The 23,063-nt window shown below is 49.4% G+C and overlaps 1 protein-coding gene across 6 annotated transcripts in view; it reads right to left on the bottom strand.

Annotated features, from left to right (window-relative positions):
• Nucleotides 1-23,063, bottom strand: part of VPS13D (vacuolar protein sorting 13 homolog D) — a 225,048-nt gene that overhangs the window by 174,976 nt on the left and 27,009 nt on the right. For all 6 annotated transcript variants that reach the window (XM_045858715.1, XM_045858714.1, XM_045858716.1 and 3 more), the window contains 9 exons: nucleotides 22,077-22,207; nucleotides 20,709-20,841; nucleotides 16,685-18,895; nucleotides 15,417-15,568; nucleotides 11,840-12,871; nucleotides 9,367-9,457; nucleotides 7,680-7,806; nucleotides 6,205-6,385; nucleotides 366-548 (listed from right to left, as the gene is read on the bottom strand). In XM_045858715.1, coding sequence (XP_045714671.1) covers nucleotides 366-548; nucleotides 6,205-6,385; nucleotides 7,680-7,806; nucleotides 9,367-9,457; nucleotides 11,840-12,871; nucleotides 15,417-15,568; nucleotides 16,685-18,895; nucleotides 20,709-20,841; nucleotides 22,077-22,207 — 4,241 coding nt within the window. The remainder of the gene's footprint in view (nucleotides 1-365; nucleotides 549-6,204; nucleotides 6,386-7,679; nucleotides 7,807-9,366; nucleotides 9,458-11,839; nucleotides 12,872-15,416; nucleotides 15,569-16,684; nucleotides 18,896-20,708; nucleotides 20,842-22,076; nucleotides 22,208-23,063) is intronic.

Below are 23,063 nucleotides of genomic sequence, written 5' to 3'. Positions count from 1 at the left end.
ATTTTTAAATGGCTTCAGATACACCTTGGGCGAAATCGGGCCCACTGAAAAAAGCCACACAGTACAAAAGGTTTACTATGATGAGGTCACACAGTAAGGAAAGCATGGTACAGATGGAAGGGTGGTTCTGTTGGTTTGCTAAAATCAGTCACTACATGCAGTTGGTAAGGAGTTACAACTTCCACTGTCTCTGTTAAAGGGGTGATTAAAATGTCAGTAAAGTGTCAAAAACAATTCTTCAGGCCACATACACTAACAGCAGTCAGGCGTCATCTCATGGCAACACATGCATTTTTCAACTGTTCGACTTCAGCGTCTGTTCGATGCTAACTGAACTGACAAGGGAATGGGCACTGGCTGCTCACCTTATCTTGTAAGGAAAAGGTCCCAGGAAAACCAGCAAAGAGAAACTTGTTCTTGACTTTCAATTTCCCCAAATTTGCTACAATCAGATGATTTGATCTGGAACTTTCTGGAATGAGGAGAACAGGAGCGCCAGCCTCGATGTCCAGGAGAACCCGGGAGCAGCGCTGGGCTTGATCTCGCACCTAAAAAAGGAAAAACAACGGACTCAGAGGCTCAATTAATTCCCCAACTTTACAATCAAATAAACCGAGGTTTCCAAAAATTTCCATGAATTTAAAAATCTAAAACACCTATAATCTCACAGAGTCTATTCTATGACCACCACGGAGTTAAATTTTGGAGAACCCCAAATACTTAAAAACTAGACTACACACTTTTAAATAATGCATGGGTCAAAGAAGAAATCACAAGGACAATGGAAAAATATTTTGACCTTACTGATAAAGAAAACATAGCATGTTAAAATGCATGTGATGTACTTAGTACAGAAAAATGTCTAGCAGTAAATGCTTATTTTATATTAAAAAATAAAGATTTAAAATCAACGATCAAGGCTTCAATCTTAAGAACCTATAAAAAGGAAAAGCAAGATAAACCTAAGAAGAGGGAAGAACAAAATAAAGAACAGAAACTACTTATTTAGAAAACAGATAAATAATAGAAAAAATAAACTAAACATTTATAGAACACCATACCAACAACCACAGAATATACATTTTTCAGGTTCTAACCGTACTGCAGTACAGGCTTCCACAACCCGGTTCTTTGAAAAGACTGATGAAAAATGATAAACCTCCGCCTACACTAATGAAGAAAAAAGACAGGAAATAAAAACCGCCACTATCAGAAGGGAGGGAGGGGTGATACTCCTGAACTTACGAATAGTATAAAGATGAAGGAGCCTATGAGCAATTTCACGCCGACAAACTGACTGTGGGTATGAAGTGGACAGACTCCTTCAAAAAGAACTATCTACAGCTGCCGTTACAGTTAATGGTGAAAGACAATGTTTCCCCCCTAAGACCGACGTTCAACCGGCGTGCCGCAAGAATTTTCAAAACCTGCAAAACCTGACTATGTAGTCAGGGGCAGTAACCTCTTTTCCTCTAGATGTCAGGTAAAAAGATGACAACAGCCAACACCACAACAGCCGTCCGGTGTGAATCAACAACATTATACCTATTTTTTGGCAGGTCAGCAAAGCACGTATTTTTCGGCGTGCCACAGAACTTGTGTAACTAGTTCACTTGCGCCCTGGGACGAAAGGGCGGACAGCCGCTGGCCTGAGGGGAGGGCGAGGCACAGAGGTCTGGTGGGCACAGCACAAGCTCTTGTTCCCAGACCACGGACTCACCTTGTAAAAACCCCGAAGGACCTACAGGAACTAGAATAAGGACCTGCATCAAGACTGCAGGATGCGAGGCCAACATGTCAATATACGAGAGTCAGTTACATTTCTTACACCTTCAACAAACCACCGGACATTGAACATTTTAAAATTTCATGTTATTTATAATAGCATCCAAAATTGGAAATACGTAGGGACAAATTCAACAAAACATGTGTAAGTAAGGCCAGTACGCCCGAAACTACAAAACACTGCTGCGAGAACCTCAAGACCTAATTCGTGGAGAGAGACACCGTACCCAAAGGTCCAAAGGCACGATATTGCTGAGATGTCAATTCTCAACCGAAATCCTGGGTGACGTTATTGTAGACACAGACAAGCTGATTCTAAAATCTGTAAGGAAAAACAAAGGACCTAACGTGGCCGAAACAACTTTGAGAACAAAGAACAAGGTCGGAGAACTGACACTACCAAATTTCAAGACACACCAACCACAAAGCAACAGTAACCAAGACTAGGTAATATTGGCATATTGTTAAACAAAAACCAGTGGCCACAGAACCGAGAATGAAGAAATACACACATGGCCAACTGATTCTCAGCAGAAGAGCCAAGATAACTCAATTGGAAAAGAACAGTCTGGATATGTACATGGGAAAGAAGTTTAGCCCTCACTTCACAAAACACAAAAATCAACTCAAAATGGAAGAGATCTAAAGTGATGAAACTTCTACAAGAGGAAAATTTTCGCCACCTTGTGGCAGGCAGAGATTTCTTTGCTAAAACACAAACAGCACTTAACCATAAGAGAAAAATATTTGACTTCATCAAAATAAAAAGCCGCTTTTCAAACAACGGCGCTAAGAAAACTATTTTAAAATTTAGATGAGCCACTGCCTAGCCCTACAGCCCTCATCAGGTCTCAGAACAGACTGTCTTTTCTCACGTTTCTCTCTTCCCACGGAAATATCAGCTCCGAGAGGGCGACGACCATGCCCTTCTCATTCCCCACTGTGTCCCGAGCACAATGTGTGACACCTCACTCTGCACTGAGCATTCGCTCCAGCTGCAGAAATGAACAAACAAGGCCGTTGCAGGGGTCAAGGGAGAAGTACACGCGAAAGCACTGTGAAAACTCCAAAGCATCACTAATGCAAACAATTATTACCCGAACGCAGTACAGCACACTTATTTTTGTTATCTCCACTTTCCTTCTACAACAGACTCAATAGAGGAACAGCGAGAAAAATAACCCATGCTGGTCACACAGCTTACAGTGGCAACACCCAGTCTCCAGATTCTCGCCTGGAAGGTCTTCGCTCCCCCAAAGTCTGTGTTCCGGTTCCGCAGTGAATAAGGAAGTGTAATATAAGAGACACTGACTAAATAGAAGACACAGGGGAACTACAGAAACAGTTTATATTTCGCCCCATCAAACCAGGCACATGATGTTCTTCTCATTTCAAACGTTAAGATTAAAAAGAAACATAAAGTCCCACCAGATCATTATTTACAGACACTAGAAAGCGTAGGAATATAAATTCAGCTACAAGCCAAAGGTAGATAATACTACCTCTCACCAGTACAATATTAGGAGAAAGGAACTTAAATTTCAAACACAATGGCCTCTTAATCTTAACAGCAAAGAAAAGTAGGTTTTTAGGTCTCTATGGAAATCTAATTCAAACAGCAAGATTAAAGATCGTTGAGAAAATCAGCTTTTCTTCAAAGCCCACACCGTTAACACTACTCAAAACAGAAAAGCATTATTTTTCCTTCTGCTTGTCTGATACAATTTGATAAAGCGAAGTTTAAAAAAAAGAACCTGTTTAATTTCTGCTTCCCCCAGCAAGTCAAACCCTGTTAGTGAGCAATGCGCAGTGTCTCATTTCCTAACCCAATGGCTCTTCGCGACAACACTCACTGCTACCACTGCGGTGTAAACGACACGTGTAAAATGACATGTGTGAACAACTGTTTAAATTGCACAGGATCCTAACAGACAACAGTTAGCAAAGCTGAGCTATGAGTTACAACAATGTCCATGGCTTTACAGGATCCAGTCCTATCAAATAATACCACCTAAGTATTCAATACCATTTACAGGATTAAATCCTATTAACTCGAAATTATTCAAAAAATACACTATGGAAACAAAGATATTCATAGAAGTGTTACTCATAAGAATGAAAAACTGGAAGCAATTCAAATGTTAAAAAAAAATGAGGAAATGGGTAGGTGAACTAACCTGATGGATCATGTGGTTATTAAACAGAATCGCTATGAAGAGTGCAGAGCAAGACGGAAAAAGATGATGCAAAGGGGTTATGAAAAGCTGGGTTCCCCAGGTGTGTGCACGAAGTCAACAGTTTCTGCACTTCACTGCATGAGCCACATGCTCCTCCTCAATTTAAAAGGTTTCTCTAAAAAGCGTATGCAGACCACAAATACAATACCACTTTACACTCAATAAGTGGCCCAAGATAAAAGGGTGGCAAAATGAGAATGACAGGAGTTCCTGCACACTGCCGATGGCAGTGCGTAATGAATTTGGCCATTTCCGAAAACGACCCAGCACCACCTTACACAGAAGAGCACAGATCTCTACAGCCCGGAAGTTCCACTCCTAGGCATCTCGGCACAGCTGTGACACGTGCACAGTAGGGGACCCTGCAAACAGCCCCAACGTCCAACACAAAAACGGGGAATCCTGTGTGTTACACACAATGGAATCTGATGGTGAAAATAAATGAAATGCAATTACATGTAACAACCTGAAAGAATCTTAACATACCAGGCGACCAAGAAAAGCAAGTCACAGAACACTGACTACATTTTAATAGCATTTTATAAAGATCAAAGCAAGAAAAATAAAAGATCCTGTATAGGATCTATTTTTTAATTTCAAAGGAACTAGCAGACCCCCAATCAGGACAGTGGTTATTGGGGGGATGACAGGGAAACAGGGCAGGGGAGGAACAGGCGCAGCAGGCTCAGCAAAGTTTTAATTTTTATTTTGATGGGTTCACAGGTGTTCATTTTATTATCATACTTTGTAACTTGTACAGATATTCTTTTCTGTGTGTCAAATACCAATTTTTTTAAAGTTTCCAAAGAGAGAAAAAAGGTTATATATTCCATGATTATAATAATGGAAACATGTATAGGGGAAAAATGAAAATAATTTAAAACATACCTATGGTGCTATGAGATTAGTATGACTGATTCTTTTTTCAGATTCCCTATGGTTTGATTATTTTATATATATACATTTTTTAATACATTATCTAGAAGACAGGAACCCAGTAACACTGCTTGCAGGAGAAAAAGTGGGTGGATGAGAGAAAGTAATTGAGAAGGAGGCTTTTCCCCAAATGTTCTTTTTCACTTTGATTCTGTACCAAATCAGTATGTAACATAATCAAAAAAGTTTTAATTTAAACTAAAAAAACTTTAATGCCCCCACTATAAAGACCGTGTCTATTTCTTAAGTTACCATCCTTTAACTAACAGATTAAAACTAGTAAAAACAGAGCTTCACAGAGAGCTCCCAGCCCCCAGACCGTGCGCCGGGACCCGCGGGCTGCAGCCGCAGCTGGATTCTGGGTAAACGCAGCACCTGCTGGACACTGCGCAACCAGCCAGCGTGAGGGAGTCCCCGCCCAGTGTTACATCACGTGACAGTCCTCTCGGTGACGTCTCATCTTTGTGAGGCTGGGGCTGAAGCGGCCGCTCTGACAAAAAGCAAGACCCGTGAGCACGTGAGTGCAGAGTAGCACGCGAGGGCTGTGATGTCCAGCACGCGAGGGCTGTGATGTCCAGCACGCGAGGGCTGTGATGTCCAGTCTGAGGCCACGGCTGAGACGCGGCACCGCGCCGGGGAGCACGCACACCCTCCGTGCCGCGGTCACGTGAGAGTGAAACACAAATATTACCTTTCACTTCTGTGTTACTGCTTTTCAAACAACTACTCAGTTGTTGGGACATACGTACTTGTTAAATGTTTAGCCTTAATTCCTTCTAAGAGGAAAGCTGTCAGACATTTCTTCTGGCCTCGGACGTGCTGAGGAAAAACTTCCAAGACATTAAGGGAGCAATGAGAGAGGAAGTTTGGGAACTTTTAATCCCATTTGAAAAACCCGTTTATATATGTTCTTTGGGACCATTTCCGACAGAAAAATCCCCACTAGAGCCCTAGGAGGGCCAAAGTCTCACGTGTTATCCATGATTTCACTTATCATTTTTAGAGAAAGTTCAAGCCAAACTTTAAAGGTAGTAAGAACATAAGATAACGAAAAAGAAATATGAATTCTCAGGCTATAGCAAGACTTCCATGGGTAACCAGCTCCACAGAGGGCATCAGTAAGCACGGAACCACCTAATTACCTTTACTGTGTTTAGTGAAATTTTCCAGGTTTACCTCCAGAGGCGTTCAAATCCCACTGATTGATCAAAGTGGAAGGACCGCCTGGAGGGACGAGAGCACCTACCGTCTGCCCCTCGATCGCGGCCCGCTGGCGCCCCAGGACATCCTGCAGCTGCGTGAAGTGCTGGATGAAGGCCACCACCTCCGCCTGGAAGCGCTGGGTGTGCACATACTGCACGGAGGCCATCTGCAGGCTCACGTGGATGTCGTGCTCCCTGCGCAGCAGCGGGTCGGGCCGCCCATACCTACCGGTGGAAAAGTGCGCCCCCCCGCACAGGTTAGGACTTGAAGGCAACTTCGGTCGATTTAGGGGGTTCCCTACGGAGCAGCTTGAACTAGTAAAATGGAAATCCACAATCAAGTTTTACAAAGCAAATGCCCATCACTACCCGCTTTCTGAGCTCCGCCACGCGTTGTGGATGTGGAAATACAAGTCTGGTGCGACAGACAGCCAGGGGGACGCGCTGGGGGCGGCTCCAGGCACTGAACGCACTCTGGATTCCAGAACGCACTCAGAGGCCACCTGTGGCTCAGGCTGCTCACCTGGGCCTGCAAGGAAAAGTGACTCTTCCTGCCCGCTCCACTCCCGCAGGGGCTGTGACAACACGGACTTGCAAGATAATAAAAATGGGGCCATGAAACACTGGAGAAAACTGGGCAACCAAACCCACGTTTCTGGGGAAAACTGTCTTCTGGTGGCGGAAAGAAGCTGCCAGAATGTTTAACTTCAGTGAAGTGTAAGCCCAGAGGCTTAGCATCTACACGCCAAGGTAAATTAGAAAGCTTTGTGAACGATTCTGAATTTAACGGAGTGCGGCCTCATAATAATAAATTATTTTACAAGACATAGTCCCTGGGGAAGGGGATTCCCATTTGCTAAGCACCTATCTTGTACCAGGCAGAAAGTTAAGAGTTTTATATTAATTATCTCATTTCTCATAGGACCACATCACCGGGGTAGGTCATTACAGAAACAAATCAGTCTAAATCAGTACACGATGACATGGATATTATCTTTTCTAACAGCTCCCCAAAAGGTTGAAAAAGCACCATTTTAAACTTTCTGCTTTCCAAGAAACCCAGTCTTTAATAATAATAACTATGTACGTTGGAAGATGCCTTCTAAATCCTAAAACTGAAAAGATTCAATACAGATTATGTTTATGTAGGGGCAGGGGAAACCCGTCTGAAATCATTTCAGAATGTTTCCAGCCTGGTGGAAACCGATCTACCTCAGCCCCCTAAGTATTTAAATTAGAGCACTGATGCGCGGAGGTGAAGCAAGTCGCCCAAGGTCACGTAAGTTAGCGGGAGCCCGGCGGGAGCCCGGCAGGAGCCCAGATCTTCAGTAGTAACCAGGATTATTTCCGTCTCACCCCATCTGTTGATGGGGCCCGAGCAGCCCACTTCGACACCGTATCAGTTTTACGTGAGAAGGTACAGTTTTTTGACACTTTTCTTCCCCGTTGAGTCAACCAAACTCTGACCCAGCAGACAACGAGGACAAAAGGTCAGGCGAGGAGCGGCCCGTGCTCTTACTTGAAAGCCTGGAAGATGAGCGCCTCCTCCCCGCTGGTGGTGAACCGCTCCCGGTAGAGCTCCCCGTGGGCCGTGAGGTCGCTGAGAGACAGGCTCCCGAGGCTCCCCTGCAGGGCCAGGTCACCCTCTGGGGAGGCGGGAATCGGGACACATTAGTGTTGTCTTTTGTCGCGCGCCTGAACGACGTCCGACACAAACACGGATCTACGCGCGCCACGGACTTCTCGCTGTTGAATCAAAAGCGAGTTTTCCCATTCCGACACACCCAGGGGAAAAAAAAAAAAAACACATTGTGTGATTTTTCGAGTAGTCTCTGTGCAGAAGTCCACAGGGGCTGAAATAACACGGCAACCTCACACTTCAACATTTGCAACAGAAAAGAAATCACACTAAATGCATAAACAACTTAAAGAAAATAACACAACTATAGAAACATGGTCCATTCTGAGATTAGACCCCTAATTAAAATTAGGGAAGTATCACAAGGTATATCAATTGTACTACGGATAAAAGAGCTATGTCAGGCACTCGAGCAACCTTAGTGGGTTTGGGTGTGATCTAATTAAAAAAGCATCAATGAGACGGACACTAGAGACAGACCTGAAACTACTCCAGTACTGCAGGATGAAGCCTGGGGAAGGCGGGCAGAACAAAGAAGGAATGTGGAAACGCACACGCCTGAGACGTGCACCTGTCATAAATCACTCCTAACCGGGGGTGGGCATTAAAAAGAAACATGCTGAACTGTTGCTTCTGTAAACCAAATTTTATGATCGCAATTAGCATCATAAAACAATGACCAGTTCAGCTCCCAATGCGTTGAAGATACGTAGGTACTTAGTTTTGATTCTTAATGTCCTCTCACAAAAACACCCCAACTCCTCCAAAACGAAAGACCCATCTCTTCCAGGAAGCCTTTAGAGGTTAATGTACACCAAACAGAAAAACCTCAATTTCAGTTCATTCCTTTCCCAGAAGACATTCTTATTTTTAACTACAGGGTCAACACTTGCGCTTTGTAATTGTCCATGTTTCATTATCTGTTCCTTATGAAAGGAACAGTGTTTTATTCACTTTATAAGTCTCTACTACTGCTTAGAACTTGACGCAGCTGATCATGGTTGTTCTGCTGAGAAGTCTGACCTACGGAGTCCCGTGAGAAAGAACGCCAGACTCGCTGCAATGTCCCCCTGCCTAAAACCCCCTGTTGGGGGCTCCCCCTCTTTACTGCAACACATGCCCTGGTTTCCCAGAGACAGCCTTGTTACACGCCAGGTGTAATTAGCATGTAACTGTCATTTCCCAGGTGTAATTATTAATAATGCCCCCTCACTCTCAAAAATGCCCTAATTTAGGCAAAAAAAAAATTATATAGTCACCAGACAAAGTTTGTTAAAAACACAGGTGCCAGGGCCCCATCCCAACCTACTGAATCAGAGTGCTGGGATGAGGGCGGAGTGGGGCGGGGCAGGGCGGGGCGGGGAGGGATGTGCCAGAGACCCGCATGTCTAACAAGCTGACCAGACCATTCTGACGCAAAGCCAGCATTTGAGAATGGCCGTCATAAACCACGGCCACAGCGGAGCCCCTCAGCCCACACCTCCCTCAGCACGTGAGGACATTCAGATTTGTGAGCGAGATGTGCAAATTCTTGCCAGATTTCCCCAGTTCGATTTCCCCCGCTTACCAATCATCTCCAGGTGCGCCACCAGTTTGGACACATTCGCTTTAGCAAGCTCACTGGTGGTCTTGTTCAGCACGAGAGAGAGCGAGTGAACCTAGGCAGGCAGAAGACAAGGGAAGGCAGTTGTTACTGGGGGGAAGGGTCCCCACCCTTCAGGCAAACCACAGACCAAATCCAGGAGGAGGCGGGGAGGCTCGGGGACGCTGACGGTAAAGCCTTGGCCGACGCCAACTTCACTTCGGCTGCCTGTGGCCAGGCAGACCCCGTTCTGAGGGGGGGGCCGGGGGCCGACGGGACGGGAACTCAACTGGGCAACGGAGACCCCCGTCTGCGGTGCCTTCCCCGTGGCCGCCTCGCCTGTGCTCTGTTAGCGAAACGTTTCACATTATAAAACAACTCTTCTCATTCTTGCATTTGTCTCCGATACTGCACTGTTCTCGTCACTCACAGATGCCTTAGGTAAAACCTCACACTAAGAAATGTGTCCAAACGGGGCTCGCGCTCTGCTCGTGTGCGCACGCTCTCGCTCCCCCGCCCAGCACTCTGCCCCTTCCCACCCCCCTTCCCTCGAGGTGCAGCTGCGCGGGGGAGGAAAAGGGAGGAGGGCTGGCTGACTTTAAGTGGCAGACTTCGGAGACGTGACAGCAACTGTGACACGTGGCCCTGATTTGGATCTCCACTCAGAACAACACACCGCTTTACTGGACCGCCCTCATTTTGTAGATGGGGCACGTACAGCTCAGAAGAGCAAAGCATTCATTCCCCCAAATCGCAGAGATCAAAGGAAAGACATGAAGCTCCTTACACCATTCATCCCTCTGCAACCCACCGGTAGCGGGCATTTCTGAGACAGTCGGGGAAATCTACACATGGACTAGTGGGCGTTACGTAACACCACGAAGTCCTTGTTGCTTTGGTTAGACGGGACGACGAACTGTGGTTGTATTTTTAACGCCTGTGCTTCTCCAGAGTGCACACTGATGTCTGCAGAGGGGAGGTGCTGCCTGGAACCTGCTGCAAACACATCAGCAACGGGAAGGAGGGAAGGAGGTGAGCGGGACGGCTCCCGCAGGGCCGGGACAGGGGTTCCTCATACTGTTCTCTCCGGGACATGTCTGAAGATCTTCACCGTAAAAGTGTTTTCAAAAGTCCTAACTCTAAAACAGTGCGCTTTGGAGGGGCGGTTATCTGGACTTGTTTTGGAAAGCCAGCTCTACCTATCCGTGCAACGGCCCCTGGAAACACGTCACGTGCAACACCGCAGGCTCCCGAGACAGGTACTGCAGGCGGCACAGAACACGGGCACAGCTGCGAACAGGGGAAGTCCAGGAGAGCGAGCGAAGCCTCTCCAGCGTCCGTCTGTCCTGCTAACCACGGTACCGGAGGCCCTGGAGTACCGCCAAGACATTCGGTCAGATGCAGAACGTGAGAGGAAAAGCTGGTTCGTACCCAACTCTCCGAGAGCTCATCGCTTTCTGGAGGAATGAAGCCTACTGCCAGCGAAGGAAATAAAAAAAACCTGCAACTGGAAAAACCATGATTCCCCCCGCCAACTTCTCCCCAGCAGCAGGTGCAAGCCCACACAGGCTAAGGCATGCCGAGGGAGAGCGTCATCCTTGAGACCCACTGCGGGGGGCCCAGGGCGCTGGACTGGTGCTCGTTACAGTGAGGGGCTCCCAAATGGTCATCTAAATGTAACTGCTTACAAATCTCACTGCTCTGTCACACGGAGCAGAACGGCCTCACGTTCAAATGCTGTCTTTTTTATGTGTTTTTCAACATTTACAACATAAGTACCACGGACAAGTTGTCAGTGTGGCAATCCATGTAGTAGTAAAAATAATAATAGCTATCGTTCACAGAATGCCATTTCCAGCCACGCATTGTGCAGAAGGCCTTACCTATATCATCTCATCAAACTCTTGCAACACCCAGTTTATTGAGGAGAAAACTAAGAGGCAGGTTAAAAAATGTGCCACGGCCACACAGCTGTGTGGTTGTAAGAAAAATGTCAAGACTGAAAGCCAGGCAGTCTGACTTCTGAGACTTCCTTCTCAGCCGCTGTACTACTGCCCTCAACCCAAGCCAACCGTCTGCGTGAGTGGGGAGATGGTGATGAAAGCCACATTGTAAAAACACCGGACACTTGACCAGGTGCTTTACATACATTGCCGCATTCGGTTATCTTAATGGGATGATGGCAGATGAGGAAACTGAGGCTCAGAGAAACTAAGTGATTCCACTGAATTAAACAACCCCCAAAACATAAAGAACCGCTTAAACCGTTTACTGTCCCCGCCTCCAGATAGGATCTACACTGAAACATTGTCTACCCTTTTGTAACAGACATCTAGGAGACTACAGAGCTCCCCTGCCAATAAGGTCTGTTTCCCACAGTGAATGTATAATGAATGACAGCATTTAAATAAACTACAGCTCACCCTCAGAACTTCAAGGGGTGAAAGGGCACTGATACCTTGAGGTCCAGCTTGGTGTTAACCGGATCCTGCAGCTCGGACGCCAGCAGGGCACTGGACTCGGACCGCACGCTCTGCAGGACGTCCTCAGGCAGGACCTTCATGGCATGGTTGTCTGCGGTGGAGCCGATTCCGAAGAAATCCAGGATCACCACCCAGGTCTGCAGCGTGATGAGCACGTCCAGGCAGTTGAAGTCGACGTCGATGCTCCGGTTAACCCGGTTGTAAAGGGACGAGAACTCCGGGTGTTTCCTATCCACCAGGAACACGTTGATGTGGACCAGGGAGTCATCAAATTTACTCTTTCCGGCAAGGACCGTGGGCTCGTCCACTGTTGGGGACGGAGGGGGCGTCAGGGGGTAGTCCTGGTCCGGGACCTCCTTCGGCCTCTTGCGGGGTGCCGAGGCGGGCCTCTGGTACAGCTGGAAGACGTTCGGGGCTTCCTCCATGTGGGAAGGGAGGGACCGAGGCATGTCGGGGTACTCCACGTTGGACAACGAGGGGCAAGACTGGGAAAGGTACTCTTTCTGTGCTAAGCTCAACGGCTTGGGGGCTCCCCGGGACACCATGAGGTTCTTGTACTTGGAATCCGGATTCCTCTCCAACAGGTCTTCCATCAGCAGGGAGCGCAGGGCGATCTGAACGGACAGGGTCTGAGGGTGGTCTTTGTTGAATTCCACCTCAAAGTCCTGGAACTTCAGGCTCACGAGCCCCTGGGCGCCCAGAGTCAGGTCTCCGCTTAGCTGAACCTGAAGCTCGGCGATACAGAAGTTGGCCTGAATCTGGGTGAAGGACTTGGCTTCCTTCACGGACAAGGACTTCTGGGAGGAGGTGGAAAGGCTGGAGTGGCTGAACAACCCATTCTCCTTCCTCTCGGCGGAAGGCTCGCCGCAGGCGCCCAGGGCAGGCGGCGGGGAGCCGGGACAGGGCGAGGAGGCAGCGCTGCTGGGAAACCTGTTCAGGTCTTCGCTGTACACGAGGTTGTCCAGCGTCTGCAGAACCTGCTCGTACACGTGCTTTGCTAACACCACCTGCGCGCAAGGAGGAACGCTCAGTTATTCTGCTGCTGCTGCTGTTAACCGCACTCGGCGGCGGCGCCGCCCACCGATTTATTTCCAAAGGCGGTTTGTGTGGGTCTCCCCAGGAGGGTGTAAGCTCGTTGCCAGCAAGGACTATCTGCTCTGTTTCTTTTCTATCCTTACCCTTCTCTCGGACCCACGTGCACTCAAAAGGCCCTCCGCCAGTACCTCACGGAATAGTCTAGACACAATGAATGTTCAATAAGGGTTACTGGTTGTGGGCCTGCTTCACTCTTTCTTTTTTTTTTTAAATATATTTTGTTGATTGTGCTGTTACATTTTTCCCCCTTTATTCCCCTCTGCCCTGTACCCCCTTCCCACCCGCATTTCCCCCCTTAGTTCAGGTCCATGGGTCGTACATGTAAGTTCTTTGGCTTCTGCATTTCCCATACTATTGCTAACCTCCCCCTGTCTATTTTGTACCTGCCATTTATGCTTCTTATTCCCTGTACCTTTTCCCGCATTCTCTCCCCTCCCCTTTGCTGCTGCTAACCCTGTCTGTGACTGAGTCACTCTTCCTAACCCCACAGACACAGCTGCAGAGATCGGAGGGAGCACTGCCAGAAGGCTCGTGTGGTCACACGACAGGACTGGGAAACAAGGCCCGTGGTGCTAAAGCTCACCCATCGTCACCAGGCAGCGTGACGACCTACGTTTACTATGGCTAAACCAACAGGTGTACTCTGTCATGATGATGCTGATCATCTATTGTTACCTATATTTCTTTCTCCCTCACTTTGTTTTCAGTTACAATTTCTCATTAAAAAGATTTTCGGCAAGTTTTCTATTTACTTAAGAACAATCTTTGACTGTAGAAATTCCAAACAGATACAGAAATCACGGGATTAGAAAGCAATCATTTTGTGACCCCTAATTAAATGACCCGTCCCATCACAGCTCACTGAGGCAATGAGCCCGTATGTGAATGACTGACGGAGAATTTCACGGCGGAGGGATCAGGTCCTGCCCCCTGAGCACAACCGCCAATTCCGCGTCACTGAGAGACAAGCAGACACTCATGCCTCCTGACACAGGGCAGGACAATGCACACGGCCCCACCTTTGCCAAAAAAAGCAAAAAATGAACCTGATTCCAGTTAAACCAGTGAAGTTACACCTCATAGGAGGTGTGGGGGAACGAATTAAGTGACCCCACAAACAAACAGCTAATCCAGAGAATGTGGGACACCCTCCAGGGCGGCTGACCCGGCTCTCACAACAGAATAACGGCTCGGGGGAAAGGCGAGAAGGGAGCGACACCAGCAGAGGCCCACAGACGCACGGCGGTGGAAACGCCACACGCGTGGTCCTGGCCAGAGCCCCAAATAAATCCGCCTGAAAACAGATGAGAGTGCAATGACGCCGAGGAGTCCTCGTTTATCTCACACGGCATGACGACGCTGCTGTCGTCAGGGAGGGAACGCATGTCGTCTGTGCAGGCACGTTCCAGGTAACAGACAGAGATGTCATGAGGCCTGGGGTTTGCCTTAAAATCGGGTGGGGAAAAAATCTGACTGATGGGTGCATGCAGTTCATTAGCTGCTTTTGTGTGCATTTACGTCTTTCCATAATAAAATAAGTTATTTAGAAATTATTTTTTAATAACTTAAAATAATTCTAATAGAGAACGCCATCTAAAACTACAGTAAACCAATGGTAACTACAGAAACAAGTCCACACGATCCAGTAGAATTCACCTTGTGTGCTAAACTCAAGGTGAGCATTCATAGGGAAGCTTCGGGGAACGTTCTTTCACCCAGAGACCCATCCCCGGGGACCACTGACGCCAAAAGGTGCATGTCCAGGTAACAGCACCCCTGCCACCGACTGGTGACCAACCACTGCCCCAGCCTAGGGCCCACGGTCCCGAGATCCTGTCTGTCCTTGCTGTTTTATAATGTTAGGCTCTTTTCTCTCCTCCCTGTAAAAGCAGGAAAAATGACACTTTTAAAGGAAAAAGGAGGGTAAATGTGTACACACACACACACACACACACACACACACACACACACGGAATCCCTACCCAGGCCCATTTCATTTCCAAGAGGGCAAGACTAATCCTAATTCCCCCTTGAAAGGATCTGTCAGCAGCTGTGATAATCAGATTATTTTACAGGCTGGGCCAAGTCGGATAAGAATTATATCCTCCTGGGAAAGACACACTGAATTTTTAAGCAGTAATTCCCCTCGTTTCTGAATGGCAATGGAATTAAGGATCTGCCCCTTCCCCTATGTAACGCACCCCCTCCCCCAGAAGACGGCTAGCAGGACTGGCTCCCCGGTGACAAAGGGACACAACCAAAGGACTCCACGCTGCCCAGAGCAAGTGATCAACACTGACATGCATTAATGACAGACACCTCCCTAACTTTATGTATTCTCCTTGCAGAAGTTTATATATAAACATGTAACGGAATCTAGATATATTTACACCCTGAAGACGTCAAACAAACACGTGACCTCAACGGTCCTGACGTGAAAGTCAACACGGTGTTCACCTGAACGGGGTTGACAAACTTCCCTTCGATCTTCATGATGCTGGACGTGCCCAGGTCGTCGGGGCTGAGGGAGAAGGTGAGCTCGGACTCCCTCTCTATGGGGATCTTCTCCAGCTTGAACTGGATGGTGGTGTTGTTCAGGATGTGGAAGGCTGCGGAAGAGAGAGGGCGTCACGGCCTGCCAACACCGCCGGTCACCGCCTGACCGCCGGCGAAGGGCGGCACGTGTAAAGCGGGGCTGCCCACGGGCCGCCCTTGGGCCGGGCCCAGGCTCGAGCACAGACCTGGGCTGTCCCAGGCTCGAGCTGGGACGACCACCCCAGCACCAGAACTCACGGTGCGCAGGGGACGCGAGAGAAATTCACACACCAAAAGGAACAATGTTTGCATGACATGCTCCATCTGGCGGCTTCAAAGGGTGATGCGGCGAACACTGACCCATTAAGGAAGCTTCTCTCGGCCTCCCAGCACTTTCCGAGCCCGACGGCTCATCCTTACCCAGCTCCCAGGTACAGACTGATTCCTCTGAGTGGGCCTACGTCAGAATCAAGGACAGCAAGTGAACGGCTCTAAGGGAACCACTTTTACCCAAGCAGAGAGAGCGATCTTTGGACAAGCATGCAAATAATTCGTGAATTAACATCCGAGAAACACGGAAGTTCTCAAAGGCATTAGTGTCGTCACCAACGCTCCAGGGCTTACCTGGTTTCTGAGGATGCTGAGGGCAACAGATTAAACTGTTTGGTTGTGGCCAAAGAGACTGAGAACACCAACACACGCCTGTCGTTCCCAGCGCCCTGAGCCAACCCAGGATCAAAGACGGCAGGATACCAAAAAGGAGAGCGTAACATCCACAGCCTAAATTTCACATCCTAATTACGCCAAGTCCTCCAGCTGTCTGGGACGATAATATTTAACTAAGAAAGGTCTACAGTTTAGAAATTTGAAAACTCAGATCTATTTGACCAAACTAAATAATATGTTAACAGAATCCACTCACTGAAACATCCCTGTAAATGAGCACTCACCCAATCTCAAAGGGGGCCACTTGAAAAATGTCTTACTCCCCCAAATACAGCACTGGATGGGAAAAGCTGAAAACGTGTCAACCTAATGTGAAGCATTCTAGTAAAATCCCAGTGTGATTTTTTAAAAAATATTCACTGGGGATAATTCTAAAAGAAAAAGTCGCTGCTGTTTTCAGCAAAGCGCACGTGAGCTGGGTTCGGCGTCCTCAGACAACACGAGACGCGCTCTACGCTCCTCACCTTGGCCTCTGTGCAAAGACTCAAAGAAGTCGTGTCGGGTGAAGTGGGCCTCCTCCTGGCTGCTGGCGCTGGCCGGCCCGGAAGGAGGGCACGACGCCCGGCTGGCGTCCGACCCAGCACCCTCTCTGCCCGCCAACTGGGTGCAGTCCAAAGAGTACAGTTTAATGTCTTTGATCTCCACCTGCAGGCGGTCACTTCTGGATTCGTCGTCTCCCGCCACGAAATTCTGGATGAATATCTGTCCCAAGTGCCCGACCAACAGCTCGGGACTCCCGGGCTTCCGAGGGATAGAAACCACGGGCGACTCGATGTTCACGTTCAAGATCAGCTTCACGGTGTCGGCGTGCGAGGCGGCGGGGCCGAGCCCGCACAGGTCGCTGTCCTCCAAGCTGAAGGACTCGCGGGTCTTCCGTGGCGTCTCGAAGAGCGACACCATCTCGCTGTACTCGGCCGTCTTGGTGGCCAGCACCGTGGTGACCCGGGTGGCCGCGCTCTTCAGCATGCTCCGGAAGTTTTCTTCCAGCTCATCCATGGACAGGGCCAGCTCCTTCAGAAACTTGGCCGAGTGGTTGTAATGCAGGGAGGCCATCCTGAGGCTGAGAAAACACTCCTGTTTCGACTTCTCCACACACGTGAAACTCAGAGCCTCGCTGAGGGCCGCGTCCTCCATCCCCACAAACACGGACTCGAAGTAGCCGATATCGCTGAGGATGTTCTCGTAGCCCGTGGAACTCCCGATGCTGACAACGTACTGGTTCTTAACGTTCTCCTGCGTCAGATCCATGAGCTGCAAGCAGCCGAGGGAGCCGTTCACGTCGAAGGTGCTCCCCATCGAGACGTTGACTTTGGTGCCACCTATACTCGCGGTCGCGATCTTCCTGCCGTATTTCTCTCCATTGGCTATCCCCACTGTCCGAAGGAGCAGCAGGTTAAGACGGTGGATCTCCACGGCGACCTCCGTGTTCTGCTCGTAGGTAGCTTGGTAAGTTCCTTGTTCTCTAAAGCTTCTTTCAAACTCAGTCATTAAAGGTTGGGGGCTCAAGTCGTCTTTTTCCTTGGGAAAGGACTTTTGAAGGAAACCAATCAGCTCCACAATTGTCTCCGGGTTTAGGATAATGTCCAAATTATTCACCTGCAATGAAACCACCTGAAGAGAGCTGTCCAGATTCATCGAGGGGCACTCTGAGCTCACAAACTGGTACTCCAGCTTAATGAGGGACTCCTGCTCTTTGGTGAGAATCCTGTCAAGCGAGACGCCGGGCGCTGGCTGGCTGCTCAGCGCGGCGGCGTGAGTGAGGGGGGCCGCGGTGGCTCCAGAGACAGGAGACTGGGCCCTGCTATCCCGGAGGCTGCCTGTGGGGATATCGAAGCTCAAGTTCTTATGCGAAGCCATCAGAAGGTCAAAGTCTGCACCGTAAGTCTGCATGGTGTCCACCAGCAGCAAACCGTGAACGGTCAGGGAGACTTCGGCGTCATAAGGCCTCTTCACGAAGTGAGCGTTGGTGCCGAACACCTTGAGCACGGAGATGTACTGGCCGTTGCTCTCCACGCCGAGCTGCATGCAGTTCACTTTGAACTCGGCCAGGAGGAGCTGCGACTCCACCAGGACCTCCCGGGTGCGCTGCTCCAGCATCACGATGCTCTGCGTCAGGTTCATGACCGAGTCTTGCAAGCTTCCCCGCTGGTCCTCTTGGGGGAAGATCTTCTCTTTAATCTGAGGGTCAGACGTCTTCACGTCTGGAGTGGTGAGGAGCGCGAAGCAATTCTTGATGGCGTAAATCTTGTCTTCGTTGATGTGGATTTTCAGGTCCGGTAAGTTGCCGGAGAGCACGGCCCCGGGGTACTTGGGATCCGACGTGTAGATCAGCCGGCGCTCTAGCTGCAGATGGACGTCGAACCTCTCAACCACGTGGGTCGGCCCCACGTCGGCGTCCTGGACGTGCTTCCAGTTGTCCTTCACCCGCCCCACCATGATCTGCAGGTCCATGAATGACAGGGAGTAGCGCTCGTACATCTTCGTGCTCAGCAGGTGCGCCTGCAGCTGCTCCTCGCTGAACTCGGCCGCAGAGAAAGGAGGTGTTTTCTCCCCGGCACTGCTGCTCGCCTCGGGAGGCGGGGTGCTGGGAGGGGTGGCGAGAGGGGTCTTGTACTCCTCGTCACTGAACTGGTTCTCTTCAGAGGCTGACCCATCCCCACTTTTACTGGGTTCATCTGCAGGGGAAAAAAAAGAGAATTCACAGTCTCTGTCTGCCCTTGCCTTCTTTCCTTCAATGTAACGATCAAGCAGAGAATCAAGCAACCCCTGTTTAAAAAAAAAAAATAAACGGATGAAAACTCTCAGCCAGTATCTTATATTCACTATTTTTGTCAGTGTGAACTCACCCACTAATCTGGAAAGCAAAATGCGAGGGAAAAGCAGGTGAGAAAGGACAGAGACCTGCTGACGCAGGGACACACGTCCGTGGGCACGACGGACAACCCGCTGCCGGAAACCGCAGCCCCGCCGCCCACGCCCTGCCCGAGCGCTACCGCCGCCCGCCCGCGTCACTTCCCGAAAGCGCAGTCTCCTTTCCCCCGGTTCGCCTGTGTGTTCGTTTTGCCCCCCACTAGGACCTCTGTGTTTCTCAACACAGCATCCCCAGCGCCTGGGCCAGGGCCAGGCCAGCAGCGCTTTCTCAGCACGCCGCGTCCTCCAGAGCCCGACCTCCGAAGCCCACCTCCTGCCGCTGGGTGCGGCTGCGACAACTACACACAGCACTGGGCCCGGCCACCTGCGTCCCCGTCCCCGTCCCGCGCCGATGTCTCGTCAGTTCGAGCAGGTGCTGTCTGTGGTCCTGTGGCCCTGCTCTCCAGCTCTCAGTTCCTTTGCAAGTCCCCCGAGCACCCGGCTTCCCACCCTGCTCACACCCTCTACCCCGTGCTCTCCCTCGGGCCTGCTCGGTCAACATCAGCCCGAAACTACTTGGCAAGCTTCCTCGAGCTCTGACGCCGCGAATCCCCTCTGTCTTCCCTCCCATCCCAAGGTGAACCCTGGCTCTACTGGGGACTTTATGACACGCGCATAATGGAATTACCTTCCAGGAGTCTTTTTATCTATGTCTCTAATATCCCCAAATACATTAAATCTCTCTTCCTGAAATTAAGTACTGAGAAACAATGTTTATTACAACACAAAATGTTACTGTAAGCAATAAAACAAAACCCCCAATGAGATACTACTTCACACCCATAAAAATGGCTGCAATCCCAAAGACGGGTAATAACAAGTGTCGACAGGGACGCAGAGAAACCGAAGCCCTCACACACTGCTGGTGAGACAGTACGATGGCGCGCGATTTTGGGAAACCACTTGGCAGTTCCTCAAAATGTCTAACACGAAGTCGTCACGTGCCCCAGCAATCCCACACTGAAGTACACCCAGGAGACTGAAAACGTACGTTCACACGAAAGCCTACACACGAATGTTCACAGCAGCATTACTGTTAACAGCCGTGGAAACGGCCAGCCGCTGAGAACGGACAAGTAACATGTCGTACATTCCCACGAGAAACACTCTTCCGGCAGAGGCAGGAGTGAAGGACTGACCCGTGCTACGACACGGGGAAACACGCAAAACGTGTGGAGAGAAGCCAGACACAGAAGGCCACCTGTCGTATGGCTCCGTTCTCACGAACTGTCCAGAACAGGTAAGTCCAGGGACGAAGACCAGTGGCTGGCAGGGGCTGGGGCAGGGGGTGACGGACGGAGAGTGACTGCTGGTGGGTTCAAACTGCTTTTCGGGGAGATGGCAATGTTCTGGGACTGGGTAAAGAGACTCGTGCACAATGCCAGCACAAAGCCGAAAACAACTGAGTGGACACGTATTAAAAGGTACCTCAATAAAGCTGTTATTTAAAAAGCGACAGATGAACTTCAGAGCTTTAAGACGTAGCAGACCTTTCTTTAAGCTTCACCTGGGGAAGCACAGACAGGGTGACCCACCCAGCTGCGTCCTCGTAACCCCCCTCCCCCGCCCGCACCGCACCTTGGGTGTTTGTCAGCAGCATCCTTCCCAGGTCCACGACAACTAAGACGGGGTTCTTGAACTTGAAATCGTCCGGAAATATCACCTGAGGGGCGGAAATATCTAGTCGCACAGTCCACCGTTTGCTCTCCTCCTGCAAAGATAAAACAAAGTACAGTTCAATAACTTTTACCGCAGACTGGTGAAAGGTCACAGAGCGGTCGGGGCCCCGCCTTGGCGGAGGCCACACCCGGTGTCAGAGCACCTGGAGGTGTCGGTCTTCGATGTCGGAGCGCAGAGTCTAAAACCAGAGCAGGTGCGGGTACCTGAGGGTGTAAGCCTGTACCACGGGCAGGTGTCTGAAGTGGGAGGGACACTAGCAAACAACCAGACTGGAGTGACCCACGGTTCAAGGAAGATCTCATTCCTAAATTTACAGAACTGAATACTTTGAAGTGTTGCAGAAATGACAGAACTCAAAAAAACCACACAGCAAAAATTCATTTATTCATGGACATTGGTAACCGTGGACTGTCATGCCCTAGAATATTAGTGGAAAACATATATGCCTGGGTATTTGAAATATAAAAAGCACACAGAACAATTCATGACTCTGTACCTGTTCCTCCCTGCAGCTAAAATTGCCTTAATTACATGTACATAGTAAAAGCTAAAGCGTATATTATCCAAAAGAAACCTCTTTGTCTAAGATAATGGATAACAGTGGTGATCTGTGTGGAAACAGAAAACAGAATGGACTCTCCATCCCATACCGCACACCCGGAAACATTTTACTCAGAACATTCCTGCCACCCCTCAATCCCAACGGGCTCCGCGCCGCCCAAAGGAAGCCACACTCTAACTGCGCCACCTACTGCCGCATCCCGGCAGTGCGCCGCCACCCCGGTGCTGGAAACCGAGTTTGGCCGGACTGCCGAGAGGTTTCTTGGCTGTCCCTGTCTACGACACCCTTGCACCAGCTGGTTTCTCGGCATCACACAGTGACTGTCATAACCTGGGACGGAAACTGGGGGATGGTTCCAGCGGTTTTCCTCCTGCTGACAGTAAACGAACAGGGGGTGCTCTGGAGAGAAACGCGGATAAAAACAACAGGTCTAGAAAAGGGGACAGAGACGAGCCTAGAGGGTGCTCCAGATTGGGTATGAGGAGGAAACGTGGCCTAGTCACAGCCATCCTTCTTTTCCTCATTGAACCCTGACTATAAAAGACACGAGGGTTGTTTTTTTTTTGCCAGCTGATAAGGATTTCATAACTTCAATCGGATACTCCGATACGAGCACGCCTACGCACGGCAGGCGAAGCGCTGGCCGCCGGCACACCGGCCCCTCGCCCCGGTGCCCCCAGGAGGGCTGACGCATGCTCACTTACGATGAAGTCGCCCACCAGCAAGCGATCGAGAGTCTGCCGGATCTCCGCCTTGGTCTGCATCTTCAGCCTGTTGTACTGCCTCCGGGCGGCCTCGGCCACTCGCAGCTCGAGCTCAGACTGATACCCAAAGCCTGCAAGATTGGACGCAGACAGGAGAATCAGGGCCTTCGAGGGGTGTGGCGGACGAAAGCGACATCTGTTCCCACCAAGAACTTCCACCGAAACTAAAAAGCCGTCTGTATGACAGCCGCGGGTTTGTCCTGCAGACTGGCCTGGCACTACGCGGGGTGACAGGAATGGGGCAACGACGGGTGAGGGACAGTCACGAGGAGGGAGCCAGGGAAAGGTACGCAAGTTACTAGAATTTCTCAGATTATTGTCTGTGAGACTCCAAACTACTTTATTTCAAAATCCTTAAAAGGATGACATTACGTTGAACGGGAAAATGAGATTTAGAAGGAAATGCCTTCCACATTCTGTCAGTGGTGGAGCAATGAAGCCAAAACATTTATGGCTACTATTTATATGAAAAGACTCAAAAACAGATCAAAAACTAAAACAGCTTCATTATTATAAAGAAGGAGAAGGTACATTTGGCAAAGTAATACAATTTCACTGTCAACAAAAGTGCCTTTTCTGCACCTACTGTTTCAATTCTTTTTGGGGGGGAAAAGGCAGACATAAATAAGTCAATGGTGTGGGAAAGGGCAGAAAGGAACTTTGTGGTATTTAATGCTACACCAAGCAAGTAAACCAGACCATCAATCCTGCCTGTCCTCTAGACGGAAAGTCTTGAACGAACCTCCTAAATTCAAGGGGTCTAAAATATCCTGGGTAGCCAAGGAAGTCACCATCTTAACGGAATGGGAAGTGTTAAAAAAGAAAGTTTGCTAAATGGAGGCAAAGATAAAGAGAACATTTAAGGGCACTGAGTCCTCCTGGAAGAGTGCCTTCCAAGGACCTGTGCTCCGTCCGACTCGGCGGGGA

This window comes from Phyllostomus hastatus, unplaced genomic scaffold, assembly GCF_019186645.2.
Source record: "Phyllostomus hastatus isolate PE091 unplaced genomic scaffold, TTU_PhHast_1.1 phas_scaffold_182, whole genome shotgun sequence".
Lineage (NCBI taxonomy): Eukaryota > Metazoa > Chordata > Mammalia > Chiroptera > Phyllostomidae > Phyllostomus > Phyllostomus hastatus.
The sequence above is the reverse complement of the archived record's forward strand: the minus strand, read 5'-3'. Positions and strand labels throughout refer to the sequence as shown.